The sequence below is a fragment of the Oncorhynchus nerka genome, linkage group LG28, assembly GCF_034236695.1.
Source record: "Oncorhynchus nerka isolate Pitt River linkage group LG28, Oner_Uvic_2.0, whole genome shotgun sequence".
Taxonomy (NCBI): domain Eukaryota; kingdom Metazoa; phylum Chordata; class Actinopteri; order Salmoniformes; family Salmonidae; genus Oncorhynchus; species Oncorhynchus nerka.
Genome location: NC_088423.1, coordinates 77,395,207 through 77,414,330, shown reverse-complemented (window position 1 = coordinate 77,414,330; position 19,124 = coordinate 77,395,207). Strand labels below are relative to the sequence as shown.

Sequence of the window (19,124 nt, the reverse complement as noted above, 5' to 3'; positions counted from 1 at the left end):
ATACAATGTTTTGGACTCCAGCATAACATATGGCAATACTTCACAATTAACACGAGAATTCCAGGATCTGTATTTGTGTGTGTGTGTGTTTAAAAGCCATGCCAATGTAAACCTCAACATTTTGTACAGACTAACATTAGTCAAAATATTGAACAGCTATCTGTGCCTGACAAGAATAGTTGGTACTGTATTATCAAAAACTGTGTGAGAAGATGAATTTTTGATCTTGTACAACTGACAAAATTAGCAAGCAACTATTTGAGGAAGTGACAGGCTATAAAAACAAAAAAGGAAGATAAATATTTTCCTTCAGTCATTGGCTAGTATCTCCAGAGGTCACTAGCCCTTGCTTCTTCCCCCTGGACTTTAGTACACCGGGCTGTTGCGGATCCCACAGCACAGGACCATACTAAAGGTCATCTCAAAGATCTGGCAGGAGAGAACAAAGAAACGAGAGGGGCATTATGGGTATCTTCATAGAGAGACCAAGGATCCTTTATCTTGTATGAGCTACACTTCCACACAAGCTACATACTCTTTCATGATACTCACCATAATAATAGCAATTATCAGGGCAGTGATGCCAATCAGGTAAACCTTCTCGGTAAAGAGCTCAGTGATTTTTCCATGACAGTCCTGTCAAACAAAAAAAACACATTTGAGTCGAAATTGTACTTTGTGGTTTATGTACTATATAACCAACATTCTGTATTGTCCTCATAGTTGGCCATAAGAGTACTTACTGTAGTGGAAGCGGCGACTGACTTGGGGCAGATGTCCGTTAAACCTTGGGTGATTAACGTAGTGAACGGGTTGCTGATGCCCCTACCACAGCATTCCAACTAAAAGAAAAAAGGCACGTGTTAGTGGAGCTTTATTAGTGGGATGTGTGTCTGGATGTTGATATGAAATACACTTTGCTGTGTTTGAAATCAGCCTACAAGTGAGTTTTGGACAGTTATGCTTTTAGTTTAAGTATGAGCTTGACTTACCGTCTTATGGAATACCTTCAGCACAGCAGCTGCAGCCTGTTTCTTGTCCTGGTCTGTTAAAGTGGTTGCTACAGAGTTGTCGTACACATTGTCATAGAAGGTAATCAGCTCTTTGGAAATCTACAACCAAAAAGACAGGATGTGTCTGGTCAGGTTATGACAGATATGGGACTCTTAAGGAATAACTGAATGTAGTTATTCCGCCCTCAGTTACTCATGATCACATTAATGCCACACTATGAGTTTAACTCTATCATGTAGTACTGTATAATACACTGTGTGTTTCAACATACATTTTGTTTTTGTGTATGTGTGCAATGTGTTTCTGTGTGTGTAAGATCAGAGCTAGTATGTTTCCTCACCGAATCTTTGTGCATGAATCCAAAGATTCCAGCTGCCACCTCACAAGCGAACAGGATCACCAAGCAGGCAAAGAACTGGAGGAAAACAAAGTAATTCCTTCAGTGGACAATTTAGGGGATAGCGGGGAATGGGCTGGCTAGACCACATACAAGTGACTCTTTGCTGCATGGTGTTCTGTCTGTATGACTCACTGTTCCAAGAAGACACTGAGACTCCTGAATGGCACCATAGCAGCCGAGGAACCCGACAACCATCATCACTGCGCCAACAGCAATCAGGATGTGAACACCTAAAATAGATAGGGAGAGAGAATAAACAAAGACAACTTAGTCAATATTCTGCAGAACATTGCTAGTGTGTCTACTACCTTATGATGAGTGCAGTCATATTAACAACCACCAGGTGGCATGAGTTGGTGTTAATGATTTGGTTTAGCATGTTTTAATTCTGCCTAAATATGGGAACTTTGCAGTTATATTTACACAATGTGCTTGGCTCTCAATCCAATGCAATAAGCATTCATGTCTCATGTCAAGATGCATCCAAACATTGTAGATAAATGTTGTTCTGATGAGGAACATTTGGCATAAGAATTGAAGAGAATGCAGGAGTGGGGAAGGATATTTTGTTTTCAGTTGAAAGGTTTATAATATATCAAAGTCGTCTCTCGCCAGGCTGTGCAATGTTTTGTTTTTACAGCTCCTTGGTGTGGTCAGATTTCATTAGCCTCTCCCATCATGCCTTGTTTTCATCCATCAGATGCTCACACAGGGCTAGCATGGTAACCATGGAAACCCATGGTAGCTCTGCTGACCTTGGTGTGCTGGATTGATTTCACCCATAAATTCAATCATAAACAATGCGCTTAGAAATAGTCCAACTATGCATAAGACCATATAATGCCTATGGCCTCACACTGAATGTCAATCAGGGGGTTTAGGTGATATTTTCAACAGGTGGGTCCAATCCTGAATGCTGATTGGTTAATAATCTTTTGTTCTGACCCACCATCCTTCTTTCTTCCCCTCTCTTCCTGTGACCTCAGACTTTAGCATGTGGTCCAGAGCAACAGTTGCTGAGCCACCGCTTCCCAAGGAACGTAACATTATTGTTCACTGCTGTTTCCGTGACGATAGCCCTAAGGTTTTGCGGGGACAGTAGTTCCGAGAAGATAGGGTTGGTGTGAGGTGAGCTGTGTGGTGAATCTGTGTGGCACCCTTTTATCGGCTGAACAGTGAATGCAGCCCAGGGTAGAAATGACTCACTAACCACAGACAATATGTCACTTTTTAGCTCAAGAAAGATCTTTCTTTATGCATTAGGCTACAGGCCTCTTCTTTTTCTTGTCCCCTTTCTCTTTCTGCAACCTTTCTCTATATCTCTCAGATAAATTCAGTTCATGGGACCTTTATGCAAAGTATTACGGTACCAATTTTTATAAACCAACTTGGGGAAAAACACACCCTTTGTCTTGCTTGAAACACTATACAGGGCTTTAAGTAGGGGTACTGTATGTCTCCTATGATCTCTCCCTCTCCCCATCCATCATCCTTAAGACCTCCAACCACACCCCACAGACTACACTGCTATCCCATCCCTCTATTCTGTCCTTGATAGATACAAGGAGGGGCCTGGTCACGATTTGGGTTCATGTTTTTTTTGTCCTACATATTGTAATCGCAAAGCTTATTGAATTCTCCTCCTCTCCCAGCCCCTCATATTCCAGTGCAGGGACACAGACGACCAGGACAGCGCCTCTCTCCTGCCTGCTCGCCTGGCTCATATAAAAATCGATGGCATTGAGGCTGACCAAGTGCTCCTTCTATTTCCTTGATTGTGGCTGTGCGGCAGGGGGAATTGAATCACGGATGGGGAGCTTTTTACGAGCGCTGCTCAGCCATCCCTTACCATGACATCATCAGAACAAAACAGGGGCGTGACCGGCATGTTTAGCAGTGGGTCGATGCAGTATCACACGCGTCTCTCGCGCTCTTTCTTTCTTTCTTTTTTCTTTCTTCCTTACCACTTGTTTGAGCTATATCCATCCATTCATGCATTTGACCAATCTATGTGTGATCAACAATTTATTTCCTTTCAAATTAGTTTTCATCTGTATACAAATTCAAAAAAATGTTGCCCCAAGAGTCAACTGGTTGGCTAAAACAGCAGACTAGTCTGGAGGTCTCAGTCAGTTAATCCGAAAAGCATCAGAGGAATATCAACATTTTTGTCTTTGTGACCCAGGTGCTTCCTGTGGTGAGCAGCAAAAACAACATTTTTCCTGTGGGAAGCGGTGGCATTGATGACACACGGTAGCTGTCTAGATTTCTTATGAGCAACGTTTGAATCATCCATCCTGTCTCACTCGTGTACTAGTGAGAACATGGTTGCTACCATAAGACATCGTTGGATACCACTAGATTAGAGGGAAGAGTGAACAGAGCCTACACAGTCTTTCCATTGGGAAGAAAAGGACATTTCAACCAAACTAGATGTTTTTATTATTACCAAAAAAAGTTATGTTAGAACACAAATAATGTGTGTAATAACACAAATATGGTGAAATAATGTAGGCTTTGGTCTGAGGTAAACAGTATTTCTGCTGGTTGATTAATCCGGAGGTTCCAAACATAAGAGCCCCTGATGTGACCTTCTACTCTGACCTCACTCACAGTGGATGAATGGTGACCTACACTCTTAGACAAAAAGTGCTATCTAGAACCTAAAAGGGGTCTTTGGCTGTCCCCATAGAGGTCCCCATTTGAAGAACCCTATTTGATTCCAGGTAGAACCCTTTTGGTTCCAGGTAGAACCCTTTTGAGTTCCATGTAGATCCTTTTCCACAGAGGGTTCTACATGGAACCCAAAAGGGTTTTACCTGGACCAAAAAGGGTTCTACCTGGAACCAAAATATGTTCTACCTGGACCCAAAAACGGTTCTTCTATGGGGATAGCCGAATAATCATTTTGGAACCTTTTTTCTAAGAGTGTAGTGCCCTGAAGAAACCCGGGACCCCATTCTAAGGATACTATTCAGTCTTCGCCTTTTGTACATATCATTTGACTTCTTTAGGGAAGTTTGATTACTAGAGGCATGGAAGAATATTCTGAAAACGGCACTTTGTCAAGTACTGTATGTGTTAAATCCTTCAGGTAAAGATAGAGAATACAAGTTGCTTCAAATGGATCTTATGTTTATTTGAAGCACATACATTGTTCTTGGGTGCATGACCAAGGATATACAGTACAATGGATTTCCACTGAGTCATCACCAGTCATTACTTGTACGGAAATGATATGACAAACAGGGAGAAGTGCTGACCACCCCCAGATCATCTAGAAAAAGGAGGACTCCTGACCTCATTGTGTTTCAGTTCTTGTTTTATTTAAACTATTATCGGACTCTCTGGAGGATACACTTTCTTTGCGTGTAATAAACACTAAACTTGGAGTTAGATTCCAATGTACACTAAATTGAATTCAATATAACATAGACTACATTCTAAACTTAATAGGTACGGGTGTGACATGAATTACTGTACTGTTCCGCTACCTTGTACAAACCGAAATGCCACTGCTTATGTCACTATTTGAATGTGTCTTTGGCTATGAAAAAACCTGTAGAGGCTGTGTGCATGAAAACTGATACAGCACTGTGGTACTGGATAGTACATTATTATCCAGGAAAAGTGTGTATGTGCTTGTGTGTGTCCATGTGCGTGCGTATGTGCACGTCAGTGAATTGTAATGCCTAATGCAGCTGTTAGTCTCATTAACTCCCAGGGCAGGCAGCTGGTTCAGAGCCAGGGGGGGAAAGACCCTTGAGTGAGAGGAGACATAAGGCCCAACACCAGCTCTGGTACCAGTGCAGTCTATGACATCAAGCTCTCCACACCACGGTGCTAGAGTACCCAGTCTATGGGCCAGGAGAGAGAGATGTGCTGTGTGGAGCCTATCACATGAGGAGAAGGTATAGGCACGAGGGAAAGAAATGGAAAAGAGAAGAGAGAAAGGAGAGAGGAGGGTACCAGAGCAAGAGAAAAACAAGAGGATTGAGATAATGATAGAGAGAGTGGTAGGGAGGTGGATGGAGGAGTGACAAAATCAAAGGAAGGAGGAAGAGAAAAGAAAGGACAGAGAGAGGTAGACAGAGCTGAAGAGGAGGGAGAGAAAAGAAAGGACAGAGAGAGGTAGACAGAGCTGAAGAGGAGGGAGAGAAAAGAAAGGACAGAGAGGTAGACAGAGCTGAAGAGAAGGGAGAGAAAATAAAGGACAGAGAGAGGTAGACAGAGCTGAAAAGGAGGAAGAGAAAAGAAAGGACAGAGAGAGGTAGACAGAGCTGAAGAGGAGGGAGAGAAAAGAAAGGACAGAGAGAGGTAGACAGAGCTGAAGAGGAGGGAGAGAAAAGAAAGGACAGAGAGGTAGACAGAGCTGAAGAGGAGGGAGAGAAAAGAAAGGACAGAGAGGTAGACAGAGCTGAAGAGGAGGGAGAGAAAAGAAAGGACAGAGAGGTAGACAGAGCTGAAGAGGAGGGAGAGAAAAGAAAGGACAGAGAGGTAGACAGAGCTGAAGAGGAGGAAGAGAAAAGAAAGGACAGAGAGGTAGACAGAGCTGAAGAGGAGGGAGAGAAAAGAAAGGACAGAGAGGTAGACAGAGCTGAAGAGGAGGGAGAGAAAAGAAAGGACAGAGAGAGGTAGAGAGAGCTGAAGAGGAGGGAGAGAAAAGAAAGGACAGAGAGGTAGACAGAGCTGAAGAGGAGGGAGAGAAAAGAAAGGACAGAGAGATAGGTAGACAGAGCTGAAGAGGAGGGAGAGAAAAGAAAGGACAGAGAGGTAGACAGAGCTGAAGAGGAGGGAGAGAAAAGAAAGGACAGAGAGGTAGACAGAGCTGAAGAGGAGGGAGAGAAAAGAAAGGACAGAGAGGTAGACAGAGCTGAAGAGGAGGGAGAGAAAAGAAAGGACAGAGAGAGGTAGACAGAGCTGAAGAGGAGGGAGAGTGTAACACAGACGTTAAACACAAACAGATGGGGACAAAGTTGAACTTCAGTGGAAAGTAACAGGCTAAAGGGGAAAGAGGGTGGGGAAGTATGAGGGAGGAGAGGGGGAGACTGGTGAGGAATTTTTTCCTTTCGTTTAGAAAAAAAAGCAACAAGGACCATGCTCTGGAGAGAAAAACACTTTACGTAATGGGCAGGCTGTGATTATTTTTAAACAAGCTAGTAAATTGTTGAAGGACAGTTGCTGAAAAACAACCACAGTCTCTTGGTTTCTCTTAACCAACTTTAAAGAATACATTTGAAAATGAATGCCCTGAAAACGTCCACAACATCATTGGAAATCCCCTGAGGATGGACTGTGCTCCAGTTGGCTACTGTTTATTACATTTGCGTCTTCATCCGAATCAAGGCTAAATGGCTGTAGTTTCCTCTACTGCAAGTTCACTTCCCTCTCCATTTTACCTCCTTTCTTAACGTGATATCTGTTTACCCTTCTGACCTGCATTCATGAATGATAAAATTAATGACTGATAACAAGGAAGGTGATTTATGAGGCCAACACTGAATGCAGATTTTGAATGTTGCAGCTAGTGAAAGTTTAGGGGAGAGAGAGGACGTTTATGAAGGAAGTTGACCGCACAAGGAAGGTGATTTATGAGGCCAACACTGAATGCAGATTTTGATTTAGTGAAAGTTTAGGCCAACACGTTTATGAATGCAGATTTTGAATGTTGCAGCTAGTGAAAGTTTAGGGGAGAGAGAGGACGTTTATGAAGGAAGTTGACCGCACAAGGAAGGTGATTTATGAGGCCAACACTGAATGCAGATTTTGAATGTTGCAGCTAGTGAAAGTTTAGGGAGAGGAAGGTGATTTATGAGGTTTATTTTGAAGGAAGTTTAGGGAGAGAGAGGACGTTTATGAACAAGGAAGGTGATTTATGAGGCCAACACTGAATGCAGATTTTGAATGTTGCAGCTAGTGAAAGTTTAGGGGAGAGAGAGGACGTTTATGAAGGAAGGTGATTTATGAGGCCAACACTGAATGCAGATTTTGATGTTGCAGTGTGAAATTTAGAGAGGCCAACACTGACCGCACAAGGAAGGTGATTTATGAGGCCAACACTGAATGCAGATTTTGAATGTTGCAGCTAGTGAAAGTTTAGGGGAGAGAGAGGACGTTTATGAAGGAAGTTGACCGCACAAGGAAGGTGATTTATGAGGCCAACACTGAATGCAGATTTTGAATGTTGCAGCTAGTGAAAGTTTGAAAGTTTATGAAGGGAGTTGAGACAAGGAAGGTGATTTATGAAGCCAACACTGAATGCAGATTTTGAATGTTGCAGCTAGTGAAAGTTTAGGGGGAAGGGATTTGTGTTGTAAACAAAAGGACAAACAAGTTTTGGCCCAAGGAAGGGATTTGTGTTGTAAACAAAAGGAGTTTGGCCCCGAGTGCAGATTTTGAATGTTGCAGCTAGTGAAAGTTTAGGGGAAAAGGACAAACAAGGACAAATGCTGATGTTAGTAACCTCAACCTAAGATTAAAAAACATGAGCTGGCACACACCCAGAAAAATGTGTTTGTCTGGAGGTGCTGACTAAAGGCGAATAAACTAGAAACTATCAAAATAAAGAAAGTCGCACACTCCATGTATAAACTCCCAGTAATTGAATGGGTATTTACCAACGTTTCGGCATCACTGTACCTTCCTCAGGGTCCTCAACCTAGTCACATAACTACGGCCAACTACACAGTATCTGACAGTGAAGTGTGAGTGATGCTACACTAGAACTGAACATGACAGAGGAGTGCATCTGGGGGTCATATAGTGGAATACCAGCTTTTTAAGACACGCCGAGTCCAGACTCTGGAAGCAGCTCAGTATTACATTAACCATTGAAGCTCATTTTATGTTCTATAATATCTCTACCTAAAGGACATTATCCGGAGGAAGTGGTAGGGAGAGGTATGAGTGAGAGTGCAAATTTAGACTCCTGGGGCAGGGGTGGTGCTAATAAGCATCTTCTGACTCTTTACTGGAATCTATCAACAGAAAAGTGGACATAGTACCATGTGTTTACTCCCACTGAGTGTTTAATGGACCAGTAGAATTACCCTCTTACCTCTCTCCTCTGTCCAATCTCACAAGGCACGAGAGGAACCTGAGTACCACCCAAGTCCTGACAAAATTGGTGGTTTTATTGGTTGTAGTTAATGTAAAATGTATTCACACTTATTTGAATTTGAGATCCGCTCTCCTTCTATGTCCTCCAATATGGGTTGATGCGTAATGTAAGGTCATATGGTTTATGTTGGTAATGTGGTTATAGGTCAAAGGAAATATCTATGTTTGTATTTTCCTGTTTGGCTGGGTGTCTCTAACCTCATGTGCTCGCCACATAGGTTCTTGCTCTCTGCAATACAATGTGTGTTGTGGTGAGGCGCCCAGTTCCATCTGAACATAACCAGACTTTGTCTCATAAAACATTTAGACTTTGGACCAGAATTGTTCAAACCAGCAAACATAATACACTGGATCTGTTTTCACTGACAGACTTCACTGGAGCAAAAGGCAAGTACAACTCCCTTAACTTTCCCAATCACTAGCTGGGCAAGTTGCTTTCAGAACACAGAGCTACTATTTCAAAAAGTTCCAATGAATCAACATCAATACAATATCACCATCTTTCAAGCTATGACAAGCACGATGAAATTGAGTCCTTATTTGCTTATTTTCCCCATGTATAACATTTCTACAATATACATCCAATATCAAGATGCAGTTGTACAGTAGCAAGGCTGCAGTACTTCCTACTGCAACTCCCACAAAGCAGATCAATAGCCTTATGATATCCCCTTGCACAGAAGTGGACAAACTACAGCCCATTCAATCAGGCCACTGTTGGATGTTTAAAACTAGATAGAAATTAGAGGTTGACCGATTAATTAGGGACGATTTCAAGTTTTCATAACAATCGGGAAACTGCATTTTTGTATGCCGATTATGGCCGATTACATTGCACTCCACGAGGAGACTGTGTGGCAGGCTGACCACCTGTTACGCGAGTGCAGCAAGGAGCCAAGTTAAGTTGCTAGCTAACATTAAACTTATCTTATAAAAAACAATACATCTTAACATAATCACTAGTTAACTACACATGGTTGATGATATTACTAGTTTATCTAGCTTGTCCTGCGTTGCATATGATCAATGCGATGCCTGTTAATTTATCATCGAATCACAGCCTACTTCAACTTCACCAAACGGGTGATGGTTTAACAACGCATTCGCGAAAAAAGCACTGTCGTTGCACCAATGTACCTAACCATAAACATCTATACCTTTCTTAACATCAATACACAAGTATATATATTTTTTTAAACCTGCATATTTGGTTAAAAGAAATTAATGTTAGCAGGCAATATTAACTAGGGAAATTGTGTCACTTCTCTTGCGTTCTGTGCAAGCAGAGTCAGGGTATATGCAGCAGTTTGGGCCCCTTGGCTCGTTGCGAACTATGTGAAGACCATTCTTCCTAACAAAGACTAATTAATTTGCCAGAATTTGACATAATTATGACATTACATTGAAGGTTGTGCAATGTAACAGCAATATTTAGACTTAGGGATGTCACCGTTCGATAAAATACGTAAAGGCTCCGTATTTCACTGAAAGAATAAACGTTTTGTTTTCGAAATGATAGTTTCCAGATTTGACCATAATGACTTAAGGCTCGTATTTCAGTGTTTATTATTGATATTTGATAGAACAGTCTGTCTGAGCGGTGGTAGGCAGCAGCAGCAGGCTCGTAAGCATTCATTCAACCAGCACTTTCCTGCGTTTGCCAGCAGCTCTTCGCAATTCTTGAAGCACAGCGCTGTTTATGACTTCAAGCCTATCAACTCCCGAGATTAGGCTGGCAATACTATAGTGCCTATAAGAACATCCAATAGTCAAAGGTATATGAAATACAAATGGTATAGAGAGAAATAGTCCTATAATAACTACAACCTAAAACTTCTTAACTGGGAATATTGAAGACTCATGTTAAAAGGAACCACCAGCTTTCATATGTTCTCATGTTCTGAGCAAGGAACTTAAACGTTAGCTTTCTTACATGGCACATATTACACTTTTACTTTCTTCTCCAACACTGTTTTTTGCATTATTTAAACCAAATTGAACATGTTTCATTTTTTATTTGAGACTAAATTGTTTTTATTTATATTAAGTTACAAATAAAAGTGTTCATTCAAGTATTGTTGTAATTGTCATTATTACAAATATATATATTTAAAAATAATAATAATATAAAAAAATATAATAATAATAATAATTAAATTAAAATAATACAAAAAAATGGTCTGATAAATCGGTATCGGCCTTTTCTTGTCCTCTAATAAATCGGTATCGGCGTTGAAAAACAGAATCGGTCGACCTCTAATAGAAATTATAATGAGCCTATATATTTTTTAATAACTGCCATCTTTCTGGCCCACAAATTAATTGGGACAAACAAATCGGTAAAAAACATGTTTATTCTGTACGGCCCTCTGTTGAATTTCTAAATCCCGATGTGGCCCTCGAGACCAAAAGTTTGCCCACCCCTGCAGGTATTGTTATCATGGCTGAGCAGCTCCTTCAGCTGTCCCCAGCCATCGATGGCAACCCACCGGGCAAGGACAACGGGTGCTGTGTCCATGGAGCCCCATGAGGTCATGGGTCAAGGCCTGCCCAGGTCATTACACTGGAACTTCCCTTCTATTAAAACTTCACAGGCCATGGCCCAAATGGCATCCTATTCCTTTCAAATTGCATTACTGTTGGGCCCTGACCAAAAGTAGTCTACATATTATAGAGAGTATGGTGCCATTTGGGACACATCCCGTCTCTGGGACTGTGTGAAACACCCCCAACGGAACACACAAAATGGAAGCTGATAATGCGTATGAGCGACCTACTAGTGTCACTTCCACTAGCAATATTGTACTACTTGAAAACATTTCACACACCATCACTTCCCACAAGAAGAATATCAGAAACACTATTAAATGTATGCACAAAGGGAGTGGGGTAATGCCTCCCTCTAACAGACTATTTCAGGATATCTTAATGAGTCTTCACTTTGCCGTAAACGCTTAACTGTTGAGACAGTCGCATTCAACGACTTTTGTCTTACATTTGAAGCTATGCCTTGTAATGACTGGGAATTTACAATCTTGTAGATGATTATAATGTCTTGCATTATACAGTTAGACATCACTTGAGTAAGATGGATGTTAGTAGGCTAATATCTATGTTAATAACGTCTGGTTAATCATGACAGGCGAATGACCACAGTGATAAAATGGAGAGCTTTTGTCTCTTATAAAACAACAATTAACCTTGTGTAAAAATGCACAAACTCTACACAAGGCTGTGTTAATCATTGTCTTATTCACCAAAATTACTTAGAAAAGTGTTTTGACTGATTTTAATGTCGTAACCTTAGGAAAGAGAGGATGTGATGATTACTCCATTTCCTGATGCTATTTACTCCCTTTCCTGCTGCCACGGGATTTCCATTAGGTCGGAAATATAATCATGGTCAGCATTATGCAAAGATCCCTTTAAGAACAGGGAGGGAAGAGGACCCAGAGAGAGAGGCCTAGTGAGAGACGAGGAGTAGTGGGGGGTGAGACAGGAGAATATCAAAGTGGACATAATAGTGAACCTGAAAACCTGATCCACTTGGTGTGTGGAATCATTGTCATGGTCAGAAAAACAGACAGTTGATCCTCTCTGGAGAATTGTCCAAGCCTCCAAAACAAGAAAACATGTCAAATCCTTTATGTAGACTAGGAAAATGACAACATAAAAATGATGTTTACAGTTTTTAGAATAAGAAGTGTGTGTGCGCGCCCAGAAACAGTTTCTCAACAGAAATACTGCATAAACACTGCTTCTACTTGAATTCCTCACTACTGTTACATGGGTATGACTTGCTGGTCTGTTGACACTTGTGGGGTTAGAGTGCTGTGACCCTTGTTTAGGGTGCTGTTGGTCCAGTTGTTACCAAGTACCTCTGTCAGACAGAAATAAAGACCTCAGCCATAGAACGCTTGGTCATAGCCCATAACACCCAGCTGCTAACTAAGAATAACATGATTACCAGACAGTATCTCCCTTTTTAGTGCAATGGGAAAATCCCTGGCAACCTCAGTCCAGAATACATACATAGTGGACTGCCACAAGATACTTTTCAGTGAATTGTGAGGTATAAACCCAATGCTACTGTCGCAGTATTGTACTAAACAAAACTCCCAAACTACCTTAGGGTACTATACCTGTAAATGTTAGGTAGATACACAAGTTTTATTCTGAAACTGGAAGTATGTGTGAGTTGTAGTTGTCTAAAAGATATTGGATAAACATTGCACTGCTCTCTGGGAAAACATGTTTCTTTCTCAACATGTGAGCAACATAGGCTACATTCTTACTGATAACACAGGGGACTTTTCATTCTGTAAACCCCTCCATAAAAAGGTTAACTGAGGGAATTTACAATTCATCACTGATGGCATTAATTTTTCCAAATGAACACACACCCCTGCTTTTGACAGAAATCAAAGGAATCCCTATTTTTAATAATTTAATTAAACTACTTAAGTAACCCTAGAGGAACTGCGTTTGATCACTTTGGCCATAATAGTAGAAAAGTGGAATCTGCCATTTTAGAAGACACTGAGGGGTCAGTGAAGCATTGGGATACTGTTTGTTCTGCTTGACCTTGTCCCTGAGCACTCCAGGGGAGTACAACGACACAATGGACCAGGTGTCAAATAGAGAGAACCCAGCTCACAACATCACGTTTATGGAACATCGATAAAATGTTTCTAACACATATTCACCATGTTAAATGCATGTTACAGTATAGTCTGAAGACAAGGAGGGAGACTGTTAAAGTACTTACTGTTTAAGAAGGTGGTTGGTGCTTGTTGGCCGTCAAACTTCAACTCTAGCAGGCTGCTGGTGTGGCCGTCATGTCGAAGCCATAGAGCCACGCCCAGGACCACACCTCCTGCGAGCTGGACAAAAGAGAGGGAATGAGAAAATTGAAAGAGTTAGACAGATGCACTCACATAGAAGAACCAACATTAATTTGCCTTGCAAAATTCACTTGGAAGTCTTATTTTGTTAGGTGTAGCGAATAGAACTTCAGTGTTGTTCCTGTTCTTAGCAGACTGAACATCGTCACTTCCACCACCCTCTTCTCTAAAGCAACAGTGTCTCTGGCTAATCTTGATGCCAAAGTAGGAGTCAATAGTGGAATCCCTGTGACTCCATGCTTTACCAAAACGGACAACTTTTATACAGCCCAGGTTTCTATTTCAGCAGTGTCTGGTTTCTCCCTGAATTTGGATGAACAGTGAAGTCTTTTCTACCATAGCCTCCATTTTGGCTCCAAGAATGGGGGACTTCTTGGCCCCCTGTCTAGTGCCTCTCCAGAAACTGCACAGAGCTGAACATTGGAGGACAGAAGAAGTGGGGAAAGTGAGGCCTTATTCAAATATTCATTTCTGCATACATGTTTGATTCTATTCAGCAGTATAGCAGCTGGGGATCTGCATACATTTCTGCATACATTTTTGATTCTATTCAGCAGTATAGCAGCTGGGGTTCGCCAAGAGTAGATTGGTGTTGACAGATCTTTACGGTTGCTGTTCGGATGAGGAGCGTTGGTGTTAGGTAATTCATCTACACTGCACCGCTTCTGCCGCAGTCCCAACAAACACAGGCAGCACAACTCTGACTAACGATTGTCCAGACAAGTGGAGGAAAAAGGAGGCTCTGCTCATATATGTAATATATCTAACCCATATATTCCCAGCAGGAATATGTTAAGACTTAACCTAAATTAGCTGTATAATAATCATGATCCCTCTGGTTGAGTTCATTCATGGAGACTATCAGAAATTCTGCCTGAAAATAGCCTCCCCTACCCAGCCTCTCTGCTCTTCTCTCCTCCACATCTCCCTCAGCAAGGTCCATTCCACTGCTGAGGCTCGCTGCTGCCTGGCAACAATATCAACACTGCAGCCTGCCAAAGGGTGAGGCTCCTGAACAGTTGCATTCTGGAGCAGCCAAGAGAGACATCTGAACAGTCGTCTCTCTTGGGATTTCTGTCATTTGGACATGAATATACTGTATCTAGTACTTGAGAGACACAGATCCCGAGACACACATACATTACATTAATATGATCCTGTACTGTATCATACAATGTTTAATATAAACTTGTTATTAACTTTTTTTCTTCTCACAAATGGAAAGAGTCAATACTTATTTCCAAATTCTATACTGAGGCCTAATGGTTCCATAAAATATAAAGCTAAATTCAAATTCCTTAGGTGTTGCTAGGGAAAGAAATATGAATAAGAACAGTGGACAGAAATGAAGTCCAGTGACTGGGAAGGCATGCCAGTTCTCTGCAGCCTTATTGTCACCCTCCTCTTTCGGGTGTCGTCCCTCACCCCTGTCAGCTGTTCCCAGTATGGGCAAAGGGCTGCTCTGATGTCTACTGTAGACACAGTATGACTGCCCTCCCTCCCTCCACCTCCTCAATAAGTCAGGTTTCCCCTGCCTTTCCAACATGCTGGCCTGAGAGCAACCTGCAGAGACAGGTGGCTGCATGGGGAAAATAACAGAGGTAGCATGTGTCAGTGCACAGTCGTTTGTTTGCTTCCACACCAGGGGGTCTCATTGAAGAAGGGAACTTCAGACTCCTTTTCCTATCTGGACACAAAAGCCCTATAGTCCACTGTGTTTGATTCTCTGTGTGGTTTTTGGGGCAAGATTCAACTGTAGGATGGTAAACAGTTTGGAAAGTATTTCATGGTTCTATCCCAAGTACAGTGCTTCTTTCAATTGCCTCATTCCATCCATGTACTGATCAAGCACAGATCTACGTAGAGTTTGCTTTATAGGCTACAAAAAAGATGTTGCCACAGACAACAGTCACTATTCCACTATAATTTTTAGGTAACAAAAAGTGTATACAATATTGTTACTATAGTAATTACAATGATATGACACAGGTGTGAGCATTCACATCCAATCCATGATTATTTATATTATCAAAGTGGTACGAGGCCAACCAAGTGACATGCAAGTGAGTCTTGTGAAACTCTCAGGGAGACCAACCAACCATATCATTATATTAACCCAATCCAATGAACTTAATCATGTCATTTCCATGCTAGCTAAAAGGTTACATTCACAGAAGAAAATAACAATACTCCAAAACAGCTACTATCTTCAAGTACACATCATGAACTGCTTATCTCATTTCCCTCAACTCTTGCCTGGGAAAGAGCATTTCCAGCATGTTCACCGAGTTCGAGAGATAAATGTGTCACTTATCTGTGTGAGAAAGTCCAGTACATGTTCTTCCTGTACTATGACTGGCAAACACAACATAGTATACCTCAGTGCCAGTACCTCACTGTGTTTCCTCTTTGCTGTATTAGAACTGTATCCTGATACTACACAACTACATGCCTTGCTGCTATCTGTCTGGGACCAGATAACATACCACCTCCCTAGCACCTCAGCTCTTTTTACTGCAGTCTAGTGAGAGGGCTATTTCTGCCACATGCCTTGTATGCAGGGGGTTGTAACATGCTTGGCACACTGGTGCTGCTGATGGGAATGGCTCAAATGCAGATCCTGTAAACCACGGGTCAGCCACCGGCCCCTTCCCACTCAACTCTGATTTATGTTCTGAGAGGCCCATGAGTCTTGTCCTTCGAATGCGGGTGTACAAGAGGACACTGACTGACATAGTTTAAATCAGAATTGTATTTGGTACATCTCAATGACTTGGTGTCCCGGCTCAAAAGGCAATCCACAGGAATTAACAAAGTGATTGAAAGGTTTTCATGTGAAACGATGTGTTTAAACTAAAGGTAATTAGACAGATCTTTCTTTTTTTGCCAGCTTGTTCTTGAAGTGATTTGCCACCTGTTCAACATATGCAAAACGGCATGGGTAGCAACCCTTAATCAAACGTTTTTGGGGGAAGGCTTTTAGTTTAATTCACAATGACAGCGTTTGGATGAATTATCCTTGAGAGAAAAGAGAATGGATGATATACATTTCCTGTCTAATGGATATGGTCATTGAGCAAGCATAAGACCCTGACACATCAATCCATGCAACCACTTAAAGCAATCATGAATCTTAAAATGAGTATCTCTCAGTCTCCACAGATGACTGCTATGCCACACCCCAGTCCCTACTATAATTCATCCTTTCCAACCTACTTCATGACTGAGGCAAGGCTCACAATGAATTTCACTCCCACATTACAACCAACATGAACAAGTGTGGGTCTTGGCACAGTCAATGATTTCTCAAGTTCAGTGCCCTCACCTAATCTGGGGTCACCTAAAGTAGCCTAGGGGATGTGCTTACAACAATAGTCCAGAGGTCTACCAATACATGTCCTATCGGGTTGTTGTGGTTCTATACACGCTCTTAAGAATACTTCTGCCTAATCATCAATCAATAACATATCCCTAAAATAAAAATATACATCTCAAGACAGAAGAATATGGAATGAGCTGCAACAAACACTCAAACTGGACAGTTTTATCTTCATTCAAAGACTCAATCATGGACACTCTTAATGACAGTTGTGGCTGCTTTGAGTGATGTATTGTTGTCTCTACCTTCTTGCCATTTGTGCTGTTGTCTGTGCCCAATGTTTGTACCCTGTTTTGTGCTGCTACCATGTTGTTGTCATGTTGTGTTGCTACCACGCTGTGTTGTCATGTGTTGCTGCCATACTAGGTTGCTGTCTTAGTTCTCTCTTTATGTAGTGTTGTCTCTCTTGTCATGATGTGTGTTTTGTCCTATATTTTATTTATTTTTAATCCCAGCTCCTGTCCCCGCAGGAGGCGTTTTGCCTTTTGGTAGGCCTTCATTGTAAATAAGGATTTGTTCTTAGCTGGCTTGCCAGGGACATAAAAAGACCAAGGAACATTTCACTTCCACTAATGAAAGGATGGTGTGACAATCTGTTGGGTTTTGAAAAGACTGCATAAATGTTTGTGGTCTTTTAATCAAAGTTTCCCTCCATCCCAATGAGTCATCCATAAGTAAAACATGTACCCAATGAATCACAGAGGCAAAGGCATTTCAGGGGATTTACACAACTTCACAATGATTAACGGGCCTAATTTTAATAACATAAATTCCAGAATTTAATCAAGTTCATTGGAGGCAAAACACCACTGAAAATGATGCGTGTATGTATGAGATTACCGAGGGACAACTTCGAGGTATTCCAATCTAAACAATGACTGAAATGTGATTTGTAGTCGAAAACGGAACACAATCTATGTACTGGAATACACACTATGTTCTTATTTCCTGCACAGTCATATTCCGGTCAATCATATCCTGCACTCGGTTATTATTTATATAATTATTTACTTTAGTCAGCAACATAATTTCGAATCTTCACATATCATGACGGTCTGTTCCCGATGCGGTCACTAAAATATGGCTGCTCTTGTACAGCTATTCCTAATAAATAAGAACGCACCTCATATCGCCATATGGCAGCATAGGCTACGAGTCTAGGTCTATTTAAAAACAAAACTCTATTTTTATTTTAATAAAAAAATAAAAATAAGACAATAAATAAAACAATAAACAAAACAACTATAAATAAAACTACTACATCGGCATCTGCAGGCCTATTTCTGTGAGGTTTTCCCCAGATCGTATACCTATTTGGCAACAACAACAAAGACCAAATAAATCTATTTTTAATAAAACTATTTTTAGCAGGAAGAGGGAGAGGTTACTGCCCCAATAGACAAGCAACCAATTGCTTGGCCAGTTAAAAGTCTATATTACAACAAAAAAAGTCTCACCCAGAAGATGAAGTTGAAGAAGAAAAGCATGTATTTGATACATTTAGTGCAGCCTTCGACTCCCATGGTTGAAGTACTCAGATCCCTTTCGGTGGTGAGGCAACGGGCAAGAGACACAAGGCCAGGCGGTTGTAAAATGAAAATAATCCGATGGATACTGTCGAGGTCGACGCAAATGGGCAACACCCAAGTACTCCCCGCCCCTTAAAAACTAGGTGGAGGAGGAAGAGACTCACACTGCTTGCCAACAAGATATGTAGGGTCCGCAATCCCTTCGCGTGACCCCGCCTCAGTTTCTTTATTGAGCCTCTCTCCTTGCACAAATCGAACAATATGGTTGTACAACGGTGCCACCTACAGAGAAAGTAGGGCATGGCAGTTTAGGAGAATATACCTATTGGGCCAGTGGGTGAGTGGGGCCGATATTATACAATCATTGTTAGGCCTATTACAAGACCCCGAGTGTGCATAGAGTCGACTTTTTTATTCCATAAATGTATCTGTGACTGGGGCTCCAGGTAGCATGGCATCAAACTGTTGGGGTCTGTGTTGTGCTCAGCTTTGCATATGTTAGTAGGCTAGCTAGTAAGGTGTAGCTATTCACTTTGGTCTATAGAGAGGCTACAGGCCGCTGTATCAAATGGAGTGATATTGTTATTGACATCCTGACAGGACAGGTTAGCTCTGAGATGGAGGTGGAAGCTCAATTACTGAGACCTTTGTAGTGCATGCATTTTTCATGGCTCATTCAAAGACCCAAATAGAGTCTTTACATTTGAATAGCCATTTGAAGTTGGAAGTCTTCCAGAATAGGGTACATTTACATTTACATTTAAGTCATTTAGCAGACG

The 19,124-nt window shown here is 41.5% G+C and overlaps 1 protein-coding gene across 1 annotated transcript; it reads right to left on the bottom strand.

The window, feature by feature from the left end:
- Positions 1 to 267: 267 nt before the first annotated feature.
- LOC115113692 (CD81 antigen-like) lies at positions 268 to 18,462 on the bottom strand. Its single transcript, XM_029641622.2, has 8 exons — positions 18,274 to 18,462; positions 13,302 to 13,416; positions 1,547 to 1,644; positions 1,355 to 1,429; positions 993 to 1,112; positions 744 to 842; positions 553 to 636; positions 268 to 429 (listed from the first exon to the last, which is right to left on the bottom strand). Exons 1-8 carry the CDS (start codon positions 18,337 to 18,339, stop codon positions 367 to 369), a joined length of 720 nt encoding a protein of 239 aa, XP_029497482.1. The 5' UTR covers positions 18,340 to 18,462; the 3' UTR covers positions 268 to 366.
- Positions 18,463 to 19,124: the final 662 nt, after the last annotated feature.

Bases quoted from the DNA above. Each gene is read 5' to 3' on its own strand.
- LOC115113692 (XM_029641622.2), bottom strand. From the start codon at position 18,339: ATGGGAGTCGAAGGCTGCACTAAATGTATCAAATACATGCTTTTCTTC. The intron at 1,645-13,301 runs GTAAGTACTTTA...TATCTATTTTAG, and splicing joins ACCAACCACCTTCTTAAACA to GTGTTCACATCCTGATTGCT. The intron at 1,430-1,546 runs GTGAGTCATACA...GTTTTCCTCCAG, and splicing joins CTCAGTGTCTTCTTGGAACA to TTCTTTGCCTGCTTGGTGAT.